Genomic DNA, 17959 nt, shown 5'->3' on the forward strand with positions numbered 1-17959 from the left:
GTCGCGACGATCCCCATTCGCGACCATCTCCCCATCGAGACGATCCCATTCGCGACGAACCCCATTCGCGACGATCTCGCCGTCGCGACGATCCCCATTCGCGACGATCTCGCCGAATCGTTCGCCGTCGCTGCCAAATCGTTCGCCATACTTGTTGCTTTTGCTTGCTCATCGTCACTTTTGCTCGCCGTCGTCGCATTTGCTCACCGTCGTTGCTGAAGCTCGCCGTCGTCATTGAAGCTCGCCGTCATCGCTGAAGCTTGCCGTCGTCGTCACTTCAACTTCCTTTCGCCGATTCAACTCCCATAACCCTTCGGCTTCCACTTCAACCGGTGACCCTTTGCCTTCCCTTCAAACTTTTTTTTTTTCCCCCTAACTACTTCAAGTATGAGACTCCTAAAATTATATTTATTTATTGCTTTTCTACAATCTGCAATACTTCACACACACACACACATACAGGAATGCATATATTTCTTTGATTGTGTTTATTTGTCTAAATTGTTGTTTTTGCAAAAGGGTAAGGTGGGTTTGTGTTGTGTTTGTTTGTGGGCAAGTGTTAGATGGTGTGTTAAGTTATGAGGAGGAATGCGTACTGGTTTGGAGATGGGTAGTTCTATTAATGTTTGAGAGGAGAAGTGGGGGGTGGTTGTGATATATATTTTTTGGTTGCTAATTTGTTGTTGTTGTGATATTGGGGATTCTGGTGGGTTGGATTTTTGTATGACAGTGCTTTTTAGGGGGCTGAGTTAGTTTTAAGTAAAATTTGTTTTGTTTCTGAATATTTTTTATAGGATTGCATTTTCTTCTTTATTAAAATTTAATGGAGGGAATTAGTAGAATGACCTTTTTTTTTTCAATGGATGGAATATTTATCAAAATTAATGGTAGTGTATATTAGGGTTTTAACTTTCAAGTGGCACTTTTCTTTTTCTATTTTTCTATAGTGCTGATTTTTTGTTTTTGGGTGTTTTTTATTTTATCAATTTGAAGGCTATTAAGGACAAGGTGAAGGAAAAAGAAGAACTCGCAAAGTGGCTGGGCTAGTTGGAATGCAAGGTTCTTATTATTGTTATTATGGTTCTCACAAACATCTTTATGAGTTGATTTTAACAAGAATTTTTTTAATATGCATCATATCTTCCATGACTTCTTTTTAGAATTGTTTCAAATATTTGTGTACTAATTTTCAAGATTGAAGGACTTATAAATTTAAGTTTTCTTTTGCAGGCTAAATACACATTATTTGCAATAACTTTGGATTTCTTTTTCTGAAAGTTGTAAGCTTAGCTTGAGCAAAGTAAGTAAATTCTAGTTAAAAACTTATAAAATTTTATATTTGTGATGTTGGAAATTGGATTTGTGGTGGTATGTTGTGTTGGAGCAAGTGGGTGGCTTGCATGGTGTTATAAGGTGGTTTAAATACATATTGGGAGTGTTTTACATTCTTTTGAAATATGATTGGGTATTGTTGATTAGATGTAATGAATAGTAGAATTTAATACTTGTAAGCATTATAGTTGTGATGTTTGTATTTGGTTTTCTTGTGGATTATTGGTTTGAATGAGTATTGTTGATTAGATGTGATGAATAGTATTTTATTTGATTTAAATACCTATAAAATTTTATATTTGTAATGTTGGAAATTGGATTTGTGGTGGTATGTTGTGTTCGAGCAAGCGGGTGGCTTGCATGGTGTTATAAGGTGGTTTAAATACATATTGGGAGTGTTTTACATTCTTTTGAATTATGATTGGGTATTGTTGATTAGATGTGATGAATAGTAGATTTCAATACTTGTAAGCATTATAGTTGTGATGTTTGTGTTTGATTTTCTTGTGGATTGTTGGTTTGAATGAATATTGTTGATTAGATGTGATGAATAGTATTTTATTTGGTTTAAATATTTGTAAAACTCTATATTTGTGATGTTGGAAATTGGATTTGTGGTGGTATGTTGTGTTGGAGCAAGCGGGTGGCTTGCATGGTATTATAAGGTGGTTTAAATATATATTGGGAGTGTTTTACATTCTTTTGAATTATGATTGGGTATTATTGATTAGATGTAATGAATAGTAGATTTCAATACTTATAAGCATTATAGTTGTGATGTTTGTGTTTGGTTTTCTTGTGGATTGTTAGTTTGAATGAGTATTGTTGATTAGATGTGATGAATAGTATTTTATTTGATTTAAATACCTATAAAATTTTATATTTGTGATGTTGGAAATTGGATTTGTGGTGGTATGTTGTGTTGGAGCAAGCGGGTGGCTTGCATGGTGTTATAAGGTGATTTAAATACATATTGGGAGTGTTTTACATTCTTTTGAATTATGATTGGGTATTGTTGATTAGATGTGATGAATAGTAGATTTCAATACTTATAAGCATTATAGTTGTGATGTTTGTGTTTGGTTTTCTTGTGAATTGTTGGTTTGTTATTCTTATTTTACCTAAGTAGCTTATAGACTTAGATGTTAGAATACATTATACATGAGTTGTCCTTATTTTGCTAAAATAGCATTCATCTTGCAATTGTAGTCAAACATGGATAAAAGTTGGATGACAATGGGTAAGACACCTGATGGCAGATTAAGTCGTCCATATATTGAAGGGGTCAATGCATTTATTAATTTTGCAAAGGCGGTTGTGGACTTGAGTGGTAATATTCCGTGTCCGTGTATTCACTGTGTGAATTGCTATCGACAATCTCTTCATACTGTGCGTATCCATTTACTTCATCGTGGGATTATGCAATCTTACATTAATTGGCATAATCATGGAGAATCTCGTGTATTGAACGAGAACATTCATGATAATGAAATGTCGGATGGTGATCATATGGATGGTATCGATGCCTTGGTAGGTGATCGAATTAGAGGGGAACCGAGGAATGTAATCGAAGATGAGGAGGTGCATCATTTTGACAAACTTGAGGAAGATGCAAAGCGTGAGTTGTATCCGGGTTGCACTAATTATAGTATCTTGAAGTTTGTTATTGAGATGTTGAATGTAAAGGTAATGATCAACTTGAGTAATAAGGGACTTGATATGATGTTAGAATTGTTGACAAAGGTTTTACCAAAAGGTAACTTAGTTCCAAGGTCAACTTATGAAGCAAAGAAGATATTACGTGACTTGGGCATGTCATACGAGCATATAGATGCATGCAAAAATGATTGTGCACTATTTTGGAAGGAAAATGAAAACCTTGATAAATGCCCGGTGTGTGAGGCGCCTAGGTACAAGAATACACGTGCTCAAGGTAAGAAGATTTCTCATAAGGTATTGCGTTACTTCCCGTTGACACCGAGACTGAGGAGATTGTACATGTCAAGCCAAAGAGCTAAGGACATGAGATGGTATATAGACAAACGTGTGGATGATGGGATAATGAGGCATCCAGCTGATAGTGAGGAGTGGAAGGAGTTTGATTTGCAATATCCTGATTTTGCCCTCGAACCTCGCAATGTAAGGTTGGGGTTGGCTACAGATGGATTTAACCCTTTTGGGAATATGAACAACAACTATAGTATGTGGCCTGTCATACTTATCCCCTATAACCTACCGCCTTGGCTGGTTATGAAAGAGCCATATTTTATGTTGTCTTTGCTTATTCCTGGTCCTCATCAACCGGGAAATGAAATTGATATTTACTTGAAACCATTGGTTGATGAGTTGAAGGAGTTGTGGGAAGAAGGTGTAGAAACTTATGATGCTTATAGTAAAGAGCATTTCCAGATGCGTGCAACTTTATTGTGGACAATACATGATTATCCTGGATTTGGTAACGTGTCCGGGTGGAGGACAAAGGGTTATCATTCTTGTTACACTTGCAATGATGAACCATATTCAGAAGGTTTGGAAAGTAAAATTGGATTCATTAACCATCGAGCTTATTTGCCTATGGATCATCGTTGGAGACATAGTCGGTTGCATAATGGTTTACCAGAGAAACGGAAGAGATCTTTAGAGTTACAAGTGGGAAAGATACAAGAGCAGCTAGATAGAATGCCAAATATAATTTTAGGAAAGCATCCAAGTAACAAGAGGAGACAACTCATTGGGGAGCCAAATTGGTCAAAGGTAAGTATTTTGTATAAGCTTCCATATTGGAAAAATAAGAAGCTTAAGCACAACATTGATGTTATGCATGTGGAGAAGAACATTAGTGAGAATACTTATGGTACTTTGTTGGGCATTGAGGGGAAAAACAAGGACACTGACAAGGCACGGATAGACTTGCAAAATATGAACTTCAGGCACACGTTGCATTTGAAACAACGTCCTGATGGATCATATGACAAGCCTCGGGCTTTCTTTTCATTAAGCCCCAATGAAAGGGATGGTTTTTATGACTTTTTGAAATCAGTCAAGTATCCAGATGGCTATGCAACCAACATATCAAGGTCAGTGAATGCAAAAAATGGTAGATTATCTGGTTTGAAAAGCCACGACTGTCATGTGTTACTACAACGAATTCTTCCAATTGGGTTGCGAGGGTTTGCAGATAAGGACATAAGTATTGTATTGTTTGAGTTGGGCAACTTCTTCCAAGACTTATGTTTAAGGACCCTAAAACGGAGTGAATTAGAGAAACTAGAAGAACGTATAGTTCTTATACTATGCAAGCTTGAGAGGTTCTTTCCTCCAGCATTCTTTGATGTTATGGTCCACCTTGCTGTTCATTTGCCTCGAGAAGCAATTCTAGGAGGCCCGGTACAATATCGGTGGATGTATCCAATTGAAAGGTAATTAGATCATTTGATGCATTCAACAATTGTATCTTTCCTACGTGGTATAAAATCACATATTGTGCGTATTTTTTCCTCGTAGGTACCTTGGAAAATTGAAAAGATACGTTTCCAACCGAGCTCGACCAGAAGGTTCGATTGCAGAGGCTTACATTCTTAAAGAATGTATTAATAACTGGTCTTTGTATATTGATGGGATCGAAACTGTACATAACCGAAGAGAAAGAAATGAAGATTTTGGTGAATCTAGTGAAGGATTGGTAGTTTTTTCACAGACTGCCCGACCTACAGGTGGTAGGCGGAATGATGGCGACTTGTCTCGTGCATTGCTTGACACTGCTCATTGGTACTTGTTGTACAATAGTCCTGAACTAGAGCCTTATTTAAAGTATGTGATTTCATATGCATATATTGTTTGATCAAGTTTTGAATATTATCTACAATGCTTAGCTGAAAGTAAATCACCTTATTTTTAACAGCGAACATAAAAGTACATTGCATAATCCTACTGGAGAAATCATAACTCAAATCCAACGACAAGAGTTTCCCAAGTGGTTCAGAGAACGTGTAAGATATTTGAAATTTAATCACACTAATAAATTTATGAGATTAAATTTATTCTTCATTGCTTATTACTAATTAATATCACTTGTGTGTCATTATAGATGAATAGATTGAAAGTTAACGAGTCATCAGAAGCTATTAAACAGTTATGGTCATTAGCAAATGGTCCTAAACCGCATGTGAAGGAGTACACAGTTTGTATGGTCAATGGTGTAAAGTTTCATACAAAGGACCTAGACAATCGTCGTGTAACCCAAAACAGTGGTGTATGTACCGAAGGGGACCATGAGGGAGAAACGCACAACTTCTATGGTCATGTGTGCAAAATTTGGGAATTAGAGTATATGTTTCGCCATAAAGTTGTTTTGTTCCAGTGTGAATGGTACAATACTGGTACCAATGGTCGAAGGAGAACGATAAGAACCGATGCACACTGCACAAGCATTGATGTTACAAGTCGGTGGTATCAAAATGACCCCTTTATACTTCCTAGTCAAGCGAAACAAGTTTTCTACCTTCAAGATACCAAATTGCGTGACCCTTGGAAAATTGTGCAATGCATCCAACATAGGGGAGTGTTTGATGTCCCGGAAGTCGGGGGTGGAGAATCTAATGATAATACAGAAGATAGTGACGCATTCCAACAAGAAGCAATTGTTGATGTTGTCACTATCAATGTTGATGACAATATTATTGAGTATTGTATGGGTGATGTTGAAACTGAGGTTGTTCCTGAAGGTGGAACTTCAAGAGACGCTAATCAAAATGAAGAGCATGACATACCTGATGTTGATCTTGATATAGATTATGATATGTAAAGTTCATAACAATTGTCTTAAATGTTGTTTGCTTGTCTTAAAGTTTTATGCTTATCTAAGTAGTAATTGTTATTGAGATGTTTTGTGCTTATCTTGAACTTGATATGAATATTGATGTGGTTATTTGTTGTGTTGAGTTTGTAGCAATTGTGTTCAAATTTAGCACTTGTGAATTGCTTGATATGGAGAATGGTGTGAACTATGATATGTAAAGTTAGTAGTAATTGTTATTGAGACGTTTTGTACTTATCTTGAACTTGATATGGATATTGGGTCGGGTTATGGTTGAGTCATTTAGTCGAATACCTTTATCTCAACACGACACAAACCCGACACGCTAACCCAAATTGACTCTTTGTTAAATTTGTAAGGGTATTTTTAGATATTCTCTATGTATAGGGACCATTATGGTCATTTTCTTTTGTAAGGGTATTATGGTCCTTTTCTTTTCTAAGGGTAGTTTGGTCATATTTTAATTTCGTGGTTATTTTAGTAATTTTTTTTTTATAGATTTTATGGTAATTTTAGTCATTTTTTAAGTTTCAAGATTATTTGGTCAATTTTGTTTGTTTTAAGGGTGTTTTGGTCATTTTATAGTTTTCATGATTATTTTAGTCATATTTTGGGTTTTTTTTTTGGTAAGTAGTTTTTATTATTATTATTTTATTTATTTTAGTTTTAGGGTTATTTTGTCATTTTTTAGGTTCTAAGGGTATTTTGGTCATTTTTAAGGTTTCATTGGTAGTATGATAATTGGTGAGAAAAAAAAAGGGAATCATTGAATGTGACAAAAGTACCACCAAATGTGAGAACAGTACGGTCAAATGTGATGTTGGTACTACCTAATGTAATAATAGAACCATCATTTGCAAGAAAAGAATAATTGAATCACCAAACGTGACAAAAGTATAGTCACATGATTTTTGGTACTGCACAGTTTGAAAATGGTACCATTAAATGTCAGAAAAAATATGAGTACAACCGAACATGGCAAAGGTACCGTTTTGTCTATTTTGGCACACTTAATAAAATTGAGAAAAGACAATTTATATAGATGACAAAGTAATATTGTATTTTAATTGTTTAATTTAATGATTTGTGGTATCTATCAAAGGTCTTATAACTGAATTGACACTTTCTCATGCACAAAGTGTTTGGGGGTCTAGAAAGAAAAGAGTTCGAATTGCAGGTTAGAAGCATATTGTAATTATCTCTAAAAAAAAAAGATTTGTGGTATATTTTTTTATGTTCTTTTTTCCCTTCTTACCTAATATTAATATTTTAGTTTTTGAGAATTACACAATTTTAGTGTTTTGATATGTTATAATTTGAATTTGAAGACAGATTTCTAAGTCATACAAAAATTAGGAGATTACTATAACTATGATTGTCTTAAGCTTTTAAATGATTCACTTGAGCGTGAAAGCTTTTTTCTACTAACATATGAAGCTCATCTTGCATCTTGAAGTTAAGCACTAGCAGCTAAGGATTCTTTGAAAATTTATTTTAATACAAAACAAGAAAAAAGCGTGTGATGAGTTAAAACCATTGCACTATTCGTAAGCTCAAGTGTGCAATCTCAAGTGGAAAATCTGCTATTGATTGTGTAAAAAAAAAAAAAATCCACAGCTATTGTAGGAATGTGAGAATAGCACATGAGAGAACAATTAGTACCTAAATATAAATAATTACTACTAAGAGAAAATTACTGTGAAACAAACCATATTTTGCTATCATTTCTAGTAAATTTTTTATATAAGTACAATCAACCTGAATTTATTAACCGAATATAAAATTAAAAGGGATAAAGGATTCAAAACATTGTTTTTCTAGTACTAATCACACGTAAGTAGTGACGGTTTATATGGCAATTACAACAAATATTCTATTACATTGAAGCTCCAACTTCATTTGAATTCACTGCAGCTCCATTAGGGGCATCATCTCCATGAAGCTAAGCAGAAACATTGTCTATGGCTGAATTCAATTGAGCAATCTTCTCCGTTAATATTTTGCGGGTTCTCTGCAGTCATCACACCACTAATGCAATATCAATGCATTGAAAAGAAAAAAAAAAAAAAACAATATCAATAATAGTTAAAAGAGGATGAAAATACAAGTAAACACAAACAATTTGTACAGTGTTTCTTTTTCTTATTTTTTTTCTTGAAGCACAATTCATAAAGCTTACTTATAGATACGAACCATTATATTTTTTTTGTTTGTCTTTGACTACCATGAAATACAGTTAATTGGTGTTTCACTGGCAATGATTATATTAGCAAGAGGTGGTAACATCAGTGTGAGAAGCACTGAAGTTGAAATGATTCAGGAAGTGAAAGAACCGGTGATACTTACAGCAACAAACTGTTCCTATTTTTTCAGTTCAGATTTATGGCAATGGAGAACATAATAGATATTTGTGCCAACAGCAGTAGCATTGTACAGGTCATGTACTTAACGACCATGGTGCTATTAGCAATAATTGTGCTGCCCTGATACCCATGTTTTGGGCATGAAGAACAGCAAATTCTCTAACATCAAGGTCAATAATTCCCTACCAACAATGCCAAAGAGCTCTAGCTTAAATGGCACCTCCTACTTTTTAAGAGTAAGATAGATAGGTAACAAGCTCAAGTCCATATGAATACATGTGTAATTACCCAAAAAAAAAAAAAAAAAAACCTGCCTAGAAGATCAAAATCAAATGGCACCTCCTCTCCCCTAAAAACAGGGTGGAGGCTATGGGTGTGTGCCAAGGTGCCTATGTAACTTAAATATCATAAAAGAAAAATATTCCCGCCATCCTTAGCACTTTCCCCCTCCAAAAATCACCATAATTTTTAACTTCCACTTTGATACATTTCAAAATCGAGAAATTTCTATTGGAGCGGGTGCTATATGAGAACAATTAGACATTCTGGATTTGCTTTTTCTTTTTTTCTAATGGTTAGAAAAACTAGTTTTAAAGTTTACTAAGAAACAGATTTCTTTTCCTCCAGAAGGCATCAAATTGATTCCAGGAGGCTATCAAAAATTCAAATACTATGTCTACTTTAATTGTGCGCAAACCATCCTATTTACACAGTCCCTAATATTCTAGCCTTCACAATTAATTTTGCTGATTATACACATGCATGTGAAAACATATGCTCATGGTGAAAATGCAAACTCATTCTGTTAAGATACAACAACAACAAGCCTTAATCCTAAATTTTTTGGGTCGGCTATGGATCTTTAACAAATTAATTAGGCTTGACCACATGCAAACTCATTCTATTAAGATATTTTGTCAAAAATTTAGTTGCCTTTATACCTAAATGAAATTATTTTTTCTATACAGAAGATATTAATTTTTTTTTTTTCAAATATTTGCATATTGTTGCAATCGTACATTTTTAACTTGCAGAGAACATTTCAAAATTAAAGGTTATTGTAACAATTTTTTTGTTTGATAATTCCATAGCCGGGGTGGGGAGGTTAAAGGTGACTAGAAGCAAACATAGGAGTTTCTACCAAATGGAGTTTTTGTCAGTTTGGAACAAAGAACCTTTTAGAAACAAACCTGCACATACTCTAAAAGCATCACAATAGAAGCAAGAAGAATCATACCTCTATTGACACTACGCCTAAGGTTGTTGTTTTCTTTAAGTGGATCAATAACGTTAAGATGCTTCTGGGTGAATGCTCGTGAATTCGTCTCAGACCCCTTTGGGGACACTCAGAACATCTCGGCACAGTTTCTGAGAAATTCTTCACTTAGCAATAGATCATCTCCCCCATTTTCTTGTACCTCAGCTGAAGAGAGCAAGAGGGATTAAAAAAAAAAAAAAACAATGAAGCCATCCAACATCACAAAGACAAAGGGATGTTACTTACCTACAATATCAGGTAGAGAAGATTTACAAACTGGTCCACTTAAACTAATACAATAACTTTCCCAATCAAATCTGCTGAAGTAATCTAAAAATCTGTAAAGAACCTATGGGGGGTGGGGGAAGAGAAAATAAAATTAAGTATTCAATCTAACATATGCATCTAGTAAGCAATTCAATTTTAATTTGTAAGAGCACTCACTGCTAAAGGTGCATTTAGGGAAGAATGAAATTGATGGAAAATATAAAGGACCAATGTCTCCAAAGCATAGGTTGAAAGCAAACCATGATGGGCACCAAGAATACGACTTTCATAATAGCACCAAGCTTTTATCAGAATAATGCTGCGCTTAAAGAGATGATCTTTACCAACAAGGCGATCAACCTGCATACAGGTAGCATTAGAAATGTGAAATTTCTAGAAGGCAGCACTGAGTCAACTCCATATTCCATATTGTTTAAGGAAGTTATGGAGCCATTAGAATGTAGACGTGCCATTCTTTGAATCCTTGAAGTGTGCAGACACGCACAGAAATGCATACAATGGAACAATTTCCATGGTGTTTAAAGGTATAAATCTAAGGAATGCAGCCATAAGAATGTAAACAAGCACAGCCCAATGCACACAAATAATATATATTACATACAAAATAAATTCATTTCAAATACTACTAAAAAGAAAAGAAGTTACTAATTCAAAATGTTTTTTTTATGAAATAGGATCATATATCCTGCAAGATAAAAGATACCAAGCATGGTAATCACATTTATAATCTTAAAAGGTAGCCTTACATCATACCTGTTCAAGAAAACAAAGCGTACAAAGTCCTCCTAACTGATTGAACGATATATCTACCACGATATTCTGTACAATGCATTTCACACGCTTAACCTGCCACCATTAAACACAGATGCAATTTAATAAAAAAAATATATATAACAGGTAAATATTTAGTTACATAACATGTCATCCATGCAAATAACAGAACTTCTAACAAAGAATTTCAATTTCAACAATATGAGATAACAAGGCATGAAAATGCCAGCCCACATGCATAATGAGATGTGAGCCAATCCACCTAAAAAAATTTAAATTCAAAAAAGACAAGTGAATAAGGTGGGGGGAACCTCAGCATCAATGCAATGGATATTCTTCACTTCAAACCGAGAAGCTTCATTATGTTCTTCTTCCCTCAGAACAGCATGAACATCAGATACCCAGGCATCCTCAACACTTGGACAACTAAGGGTAGTCAAATCAATATCTCCATCAGGAAGATATGTTTTTAGTGGAACTGATCCATATGGGAAGACCTGCAAAATAAGCACAAATCTGGAAACTCAACTTGTAAGAACTTCAATGAAATGGAGCAACAATCCTCCAGGTTACTTGCTCCCCTGTAGTGATATTCTAAATTTATATTACATTCATAGATTACAATATTTTTTAGTTCATCCATAAATTATAATTGAGCAGATGAATCCTAATCTTCTAATAATAGAAGGATCTGTCAGCCTTACTCAAGATACAATCTCTCGGTCCAATGATGTAGGTTATCCAAATTATTAAGATCATCTTCATGAATCCCTTTGTTTAATACTAAAATAAAATACATATTTTTCTTAGTTTATATCCTAGGAGATACTGCCCGCCCTTTTGTCGAATCTAATTTAACTATTACAAATCAAAGCATAACACCACTATGTACATTTAAGCCCTCCAACCTCCAATCAGAACCTGATAAACCCTGTAACTAACAAGGCTCAAAAGACAGCCACCTGTACTGAAGAAAGCAAAACAACACAGACTACACTTGAGCTAATGCACCATGTAAAAAATGACTTGGGATTCGAGGGATACCCCAGTGGTCCCAGCACCTCCTGTGGTGTCTGGGCACTGAAGTTTGTACCCACTAGCCCCCCTCCCCCCTAACAACCTAGCCAAAAAAAACAAAGCAAAAATATGATGTACCCCAAAACCTTAAACTCTTAGGAAATTGTGAATTTAATCATTCAACGATAATTCTAACAAATACACTTAGTGACTAACCTACAATTATAATCATCATAGATTTAAATATAGCCTCAACTCCTGTGTCCTTAACCAACTCCTGTATTGTTTACTCATTCCAAAATTCCATTCACTGTTGAAAACTACAGGCACATTCTTTCATTCATCCTTCGGTCTGACAATTACTACTCCCATCACTTGTATCCCGCATCTAATCGTCAAAAAAAATGACATCTTTGACTCTATATCAATCAATTTCCAAACACAAACAGCCAAGAACCACAATCCCCACATATCACACCAACCAAGATTTATTCACTAATAGCTTCAACAGTAGCACATGGCTCAGCCATAGTAACAGTCACAGTCACATTACTATACACATACTAAAACAACCCCCAAAAAAAAGTAGCCATCAACCTAGCTCAAAGACATTATGGTTGTAGCCCATTACATTACAAGCAAAACCACTCTACAATGCGAAAAAAAACTGGTAGTTCTTAAACAGAATCGCAGAAACAGGAAAATAGTGAAATACCCAGATGATAAAATTGCTTGATAAACAGAAAGCAAAGCGAATTCAGCGCGTACCTCACATCTCACACGTTTCCTAATGAGACGTTGCACATATTTAATGACCTCCTTCCTCTTATGGTCGGTAGCCAAAGTGGGCACAATTTGGTTTTCCATCAAATAAACCAGATTTTAGATCATTAAAGTGTCAAAACGAACACATACACCACTCTACTTAATTGATAACCTAAGGAAACACAGACACCCAAGACCAAATAAGTTGGATTTCAGTAGGTATATTTTCTCCAGCATCTTCAGTGCATTTCACAACTCAAACCACAGCAGTAACATAGGGAATGAGAAAAAACTGATCCATTGTGACAAACTTCAAACTAAGAAATTATTATCAAACTAAGAATCATAGTTCTGTTTCAGTTAAAGAAACTAAGGAATAAGAAATGGATACTCTTAGGCAAAGAAATCTGGATCAGAGGAAAAAATCATAGATTTAGTATCAACAGTGAGGAAAAAAAAAAGGAATTATGGAATGTGACAAAAGTATAGTCATATGTAATGTTGGTACTGTACAATGTGAGGCTGGTATCATAAAATGTGAGAAAAAAAATAAAAGAACCACCGAATATGACAAAAGTACAGTCACATATGATGTTGATATTGTGCAATGTGTGGATGATACCATAAAATGTGAGGAAAAAATAAGAAAACCACCGAATGTGACAAAATTACAATCATATGTGATATTGGTACTACGTAATGTAAGGATGGTACCATAAAATGTGAAAAAAAATATGGGAACCATCGAATGTGACAAAAGTACAATCACATGTGATATTGGTACTGCGTAATGTGATGATAGTATCATCAAATGTGAGAAAAAAAATAAAAGAACTACCGAATGTGATAAAAATACAGTCACATATGATCTTCGTACTACGTAATGTGAGGATGGTACCATAAAATATGGAAAAAAAAAAATAAGGGAACTATCGAATGTGATTAAAGTATAATCACATGTGATGTTGGTATTGCGTAATGTGAGGATAGTACCATCAAATGTGAGAAAAACATAAAGGAACCACTGAATGTGACAAAAATACAGTCACATGTGATGTTGGTACTGCACAATGTGAGGATTGTACTATCAAATGTGAGAAAAAATAAAGGAACCACCGAATGTGACAAAAATATAGTCACATGTTATATTAGTACAGCACAATGTGAGGATGGTACCATCAAATGTGAGAAAAAAATAAGAAAACCACCAAATGTGACAAAAATACAGTTACATATGATGTTGGTACTACACAATGTGAGGATGATACCATCAAATGTGAGAAAAAATAAATGAACCACTGAATATGACAAAAGTACAATCACATGTGATGTTGGTACTACACAATGTGAGGATAGTACCATCAAATGTGAGAAAAAAATAAGAGAACCACCGAATGTAACAAAAGTACAATCACATGTGATGTTGGTACTGCACAATGTGAGGATGGTACCATCAAATGTGAGAAAAAATAAATGAACTACCGAATGTAACAAAAATACCGTTATATGTGATATTAGTACTACATAATGTGATGATGGTACCATCAAATGTGATGTTTTGGTAACCTGGTATAGCAGGTTGCCTACTAATGGGTACCGTACATCTCAAAAAAAAGGAGGGTACGTTAGAATTACCCATATAATATAAGGATGATACCATTAAATATGATATTTTAGTAACCTAGTATAGGGTAATTCTAACGTACCCCTCCTTTTTTTTTGGGGGGTACGGTACCCATTAGTAGGCAACCTGATATACCAGGTTACCAAAACATCACATTTGATGGTACCATCATCACATTGTGTAATACTAATATCACATATAACTGTACTTTTGTCACATTCAGTAGTTCCCTTATTTTTTCTCACATTTGATAGTACCATCTTCACATTATGCAGTACCAACATCACATGTGATTGTACTTTTGTCACATTCAATAATTCCATTATTTTTTTCTTACATTTGATGGTACCATCCTCACATTGCGCAGTACCAACATCACATGTGACTGTACTTTTATCACATTCAGTGGTTCATTTATTTTTTCTCACATTTGATGGTACCATCCTCACATTGTGCAGTACCAACATCACATGTGACTGTATTTTTGTCACATTCGGTGGTTTCCTTATTTTTTTTCTCACATTTGATGGTACCATCCTCACATTGCGCAGTACTAACATCACATGTGACTGTATTTTTGTCACATTCGGTGGTTCCTTTATTTTTTCTCACATTTGATAGTACAATCCTCACATTGTGCAATACCAACATCACATGTGATTGTATTTTTGTCACATTCAGTGGTTCCTTTATTTTTTTTCTCACATTTAATGGTACTATCCTCACATTGCGCAGTACCAACATCACATGTGACTGTACTTTACTCACATTCCATGTGACTGTACTTTACTCACATTCGATGGTTCCCTTATTATTATTATTTTTTTACATTTTATGGTACCATCCTCACATTACGTAGTACCAAGATCATATGTGACTGTATTTTTGTCACATTCGGTAGTTCTTTTATTTTTTTCTCACATTTGATGATACTATCCTCACATTACGCAGTACCAACATCACATGTGACTGTACTTTTGTTACATTCGATGATTCCCATTTTTTTTCTCATATTTTATGGTACCATCCTTACATTACGTAGTACCAATATCACATATGATTGTACTTTTGTCACATTCGGTGGTTTCCTTCTTTTTTTTCTCACATTTTATGGTATCATCCTTACATTGCGCAATATCAACATCATATGTGACTGTACTTTTGTCACATTCGGTAGTTCTCTTATTTTTTCTCACATTTTATGATACCAGCCTCACATTGCGCAGTACCAACATTACATGTGACTGTACTTTTGTCACATTCGATAGTTCCTTTATTTTTTTTATCATATTTTACGGTACCACCCTCACATTGAGCAGTACTAACATCATATGTAATTATACTTTTGTCACATTCAATCATTTCCTTCATTTCCTTATTTTTTTTCTTATATTTAATAGTACTATCTTCACATTATGTAACATCTACATCACATGTAATTGCACTTTTATCACATTTCCTTATTGTCTTATTTTCTCTCACATTTAATGGTACTATCTTTACATTGAGTAGTACCATCGTGCTGCGCTTTCCTATAATAAAAAATGGATTCACATCCCATAGGTATTGCAATACCCCACAAATATCAGTCATCCATTTAATCTAAAGACTCATTTACTTGACACCTCATCATACCAGGCTGGCAATCCGTGTGCTCAGCTCTTTGCCAATTCAATTTGCTCTCTCCTCACTACTTCCTGCCTAAGCTTCTCATCAGATCCAAAAAAATTTCAAAATATTTCTATCTTCCACCAAACCTTTGTCTATGGCTGAATCTCCATGGCTATAGCTAGCAGCCACCAAATCCCTCACCATAACCGGTGATGCTTGCCACTATGGCATTCCCCTCGTCTCACTATTTCTCTCTCTCTCTCATCTGGGTTTCTCTGTTTTCTTCTTCTCTCAAGCCCAACCGTGGCCGAGCTTCTGCTTCCACTCACACCTATCGCTGTTGGCGGTGCTTCTCATCGGTGTCACAACCACTGGTGGCTGCGGGTCCAGCTCTCTTATTCTTTATTTTCATTCTCTTTTATTTTTTTTTTCAATTTTTTTTTGCCTTTTAGACAAGACTGAAACCCCTTTGACACTCATTTTGTTTCCTTTTTTTATTAGTTTGATGAATAACATTTTTTTAAAGTTTTGATTAGCTTGATGAATGGGTTTTCTTGTTTGGATTTTTGGTATTAGCAATAACTGTTATTATTGGCATTTTAAAAGCTGGTTTTTGGGTGGGCATTGAAGATGTTTGTTGAAGTGCTTTATAGAGTTTTAGTTTATCTCTCTGTATTCTGCCTTTTTTTTGGATTTTTATGCTAAAATGTGATGCTATGTGTATGGAAATTGGACTTTTTTTTATTAGCTTGATTAATGGGTTTTCTTGTTGAGTGTAAAGCTTGATGGTTTTGCTTGAGTTTGAAAATTGGGGCTTTGCAATATGGCTGAATCTATTGTGATTGAATGAATATGGGTTTTCTTGTAATTGTTGTGTGTATGGGTCTCTTAGCTTTGGCATTTTGGAAATGTTGATACTAAATCTATGATTTTTTCCTCTGATCCAAATTTCTTTGCCTAAGAGTATCCATTTCTTATTCCTTAGTTTCTTTCACTGAAACATAACTATGATTCTTAGCTTGATAATAATTTCTTAGTTTGAAGTTTGTCACAATGGATCAGTTTTTTCTCATTCCTTATGTTACTGCTGTGGTTTGAGTTGTGAAATGCACTGAAGATGTTTGAGAAAATATACCTATTGAAATCCAACTTATTTGGTCTTGGGTGTCTGTGTTTCCCTAGGTTATTAATTAAGTAGAGTGGTGTATGTGTTCTTTTTGACACTTTAATAATCTAAAATTTGGTTTATTTGATGGAAAACCAAATTGCGCAAGTATCTTTGTTAGTGGCTTTGTAATGAGAATGTTGTGCATCTGTCTCCTTAGGTTCTAATTAATTGGAGTAATACATGTGTTTTTGTCACATTTTTGAGCCTATAGAGTAAAAATATTTCATTTAAAGTCATCGTATCAAGAAATATGTAAATGTATGTAATTATTTGGCCTAATTAAACAGCCATGTGATGCATCAGTAAGTATTGGGCTATTGATTCACTTTTGGGCTATTGATGTGATTTATATACTGTTCGTACAATTAACAGCTCAGATGTATTGTTTATTTATTTATTTTTCAAAATGTTTTTAGGTTGAAGTACTGATTAGTTTAGTTTTTGCAGATAAGCAAGGCACTTGCTGGAGCTGACAGAAAAGATCTGCTGAGGAAGTTGCCAAAATTTATATATGATAAGGAGAAAGCTTTGGAGGTGAGAAGCTGTTCCTGCATTCGCAATCCTTTAAATTATTCATTTTGTGTGTATGCATGTTTGTTAATGTGTTCAGCTTTGAAAGTAAAGTCTTTTTGGTTACAAATAAAGGCCTACTTATGGTTGGTTGTCATAAGACAAACAAGAAAAATATAATGGTTTGTATCTATAAGTAAGCTTTATGAATTGTGCTTCAAGAAAAAAAAAACACTGTACAAATTGTTTGTGTTTACTTGTATTTTCATCCTCTTTTAACTATTATTGATATTGTTTTAGTTATCTTTTTTTTTTTTTTTTTTTTTTTTTTTTTTTTTTTTTTTTTTTTTTTTTTTAAATGTTTGCAATGCATTGATATTGCATTAGTGGTGTGATGACTACAGAGAACCCGCAAAATATTAACGGAGAAGATGGC

The 17959-nt window shown here is 34.5% G+C and overlaps 2 protein-coding genes across 2 annotated transcripts; one reads left to right on the forward strand and one right to left on the reverse strand.

Moving 5' to 3' along the window:
• The first annotated feature begins 2547 nt into the window (after positions 1–2547).
• LOC115990550 lies at positions 2548–4589 on the forward strand. Its single transcript, XM_031114374.1, has 2 exons — positions 2548–4527; positions 4572–4589. The coding sequence occupies exons 1-2, from the start codon at positions 2548–2550 to the stop codon at positions 4587–4589; spliced, it is 1998 nt and encodes a 665-aa protein (XP_030970234.1).
• A 5268-nt stretch (positions 4590–9857) lies between these two features.
• On the reverse strand, positions 9858–12712 carry LOC115990551. The gene is made up of 6 exons (XM_031114375.1): positions 12561–12712; positions 11140–11344; positions 10811–10903; positions 10214–10396; positions 10016–10118; positions 9858–9934 (listed from the first exon to the last, which is right to left on the reverse strand). Exons 1-6 carry the CDS (start codon positions 12710–12712, stop codon positions 9858–9860), a joined length of 813 nt encoding a protein of 270 aa, XP_030970235.1.
• Positions 12713–17959: the final 5247 nt, after the last annotated feature.

The sequence above is a fragment of the Quercus lobata genome, chromosome 5, assembly GCF_001633185.2.
Source record: "Quercus lobata isolate SW786 chromosome 5, ValleyOak3.0 Primary Assembly, whole genome shotgun sequence".
NCBI lineage: Eukaryota > Viridiplantae > Streptophyta > Magnoliopsida > Fagales > Fagaceae > Quercus > Quercus lobata.

Excerpts from the sequence above, each read along its gene's own strand:
- LOC115990551 (XM_031114375.1), bottom strand. The coding sequence starts at position 12,712 with ATGGAAAACCAAATTGTGCCCACTTTGGCTACCGACCATAAGAGGAAG. Across the intron at positions 11,345-12,560 it reads CAAGCAATTTTATCATCTGG|ATTTGTGCTTATTTTGCAGG; the intron begins GTATTTCACTAT and ends TTGAGTTTCCAG. Across the intron at positions 9,935-10,015 it reads TTCTCTACCTGATATTGTAG|CTGAGGTACAAGAAAATGGG; the intron begins GTAAGTAACATC and ends TGCTCTCTTCAG.
- LOC115990550 (XM_031114374.1), top strand. The coding sequence starts at position 2,548 with ATGGATAAAAGTTGGATGACAATGGGTAAGACACCTGATGGCAGATTA.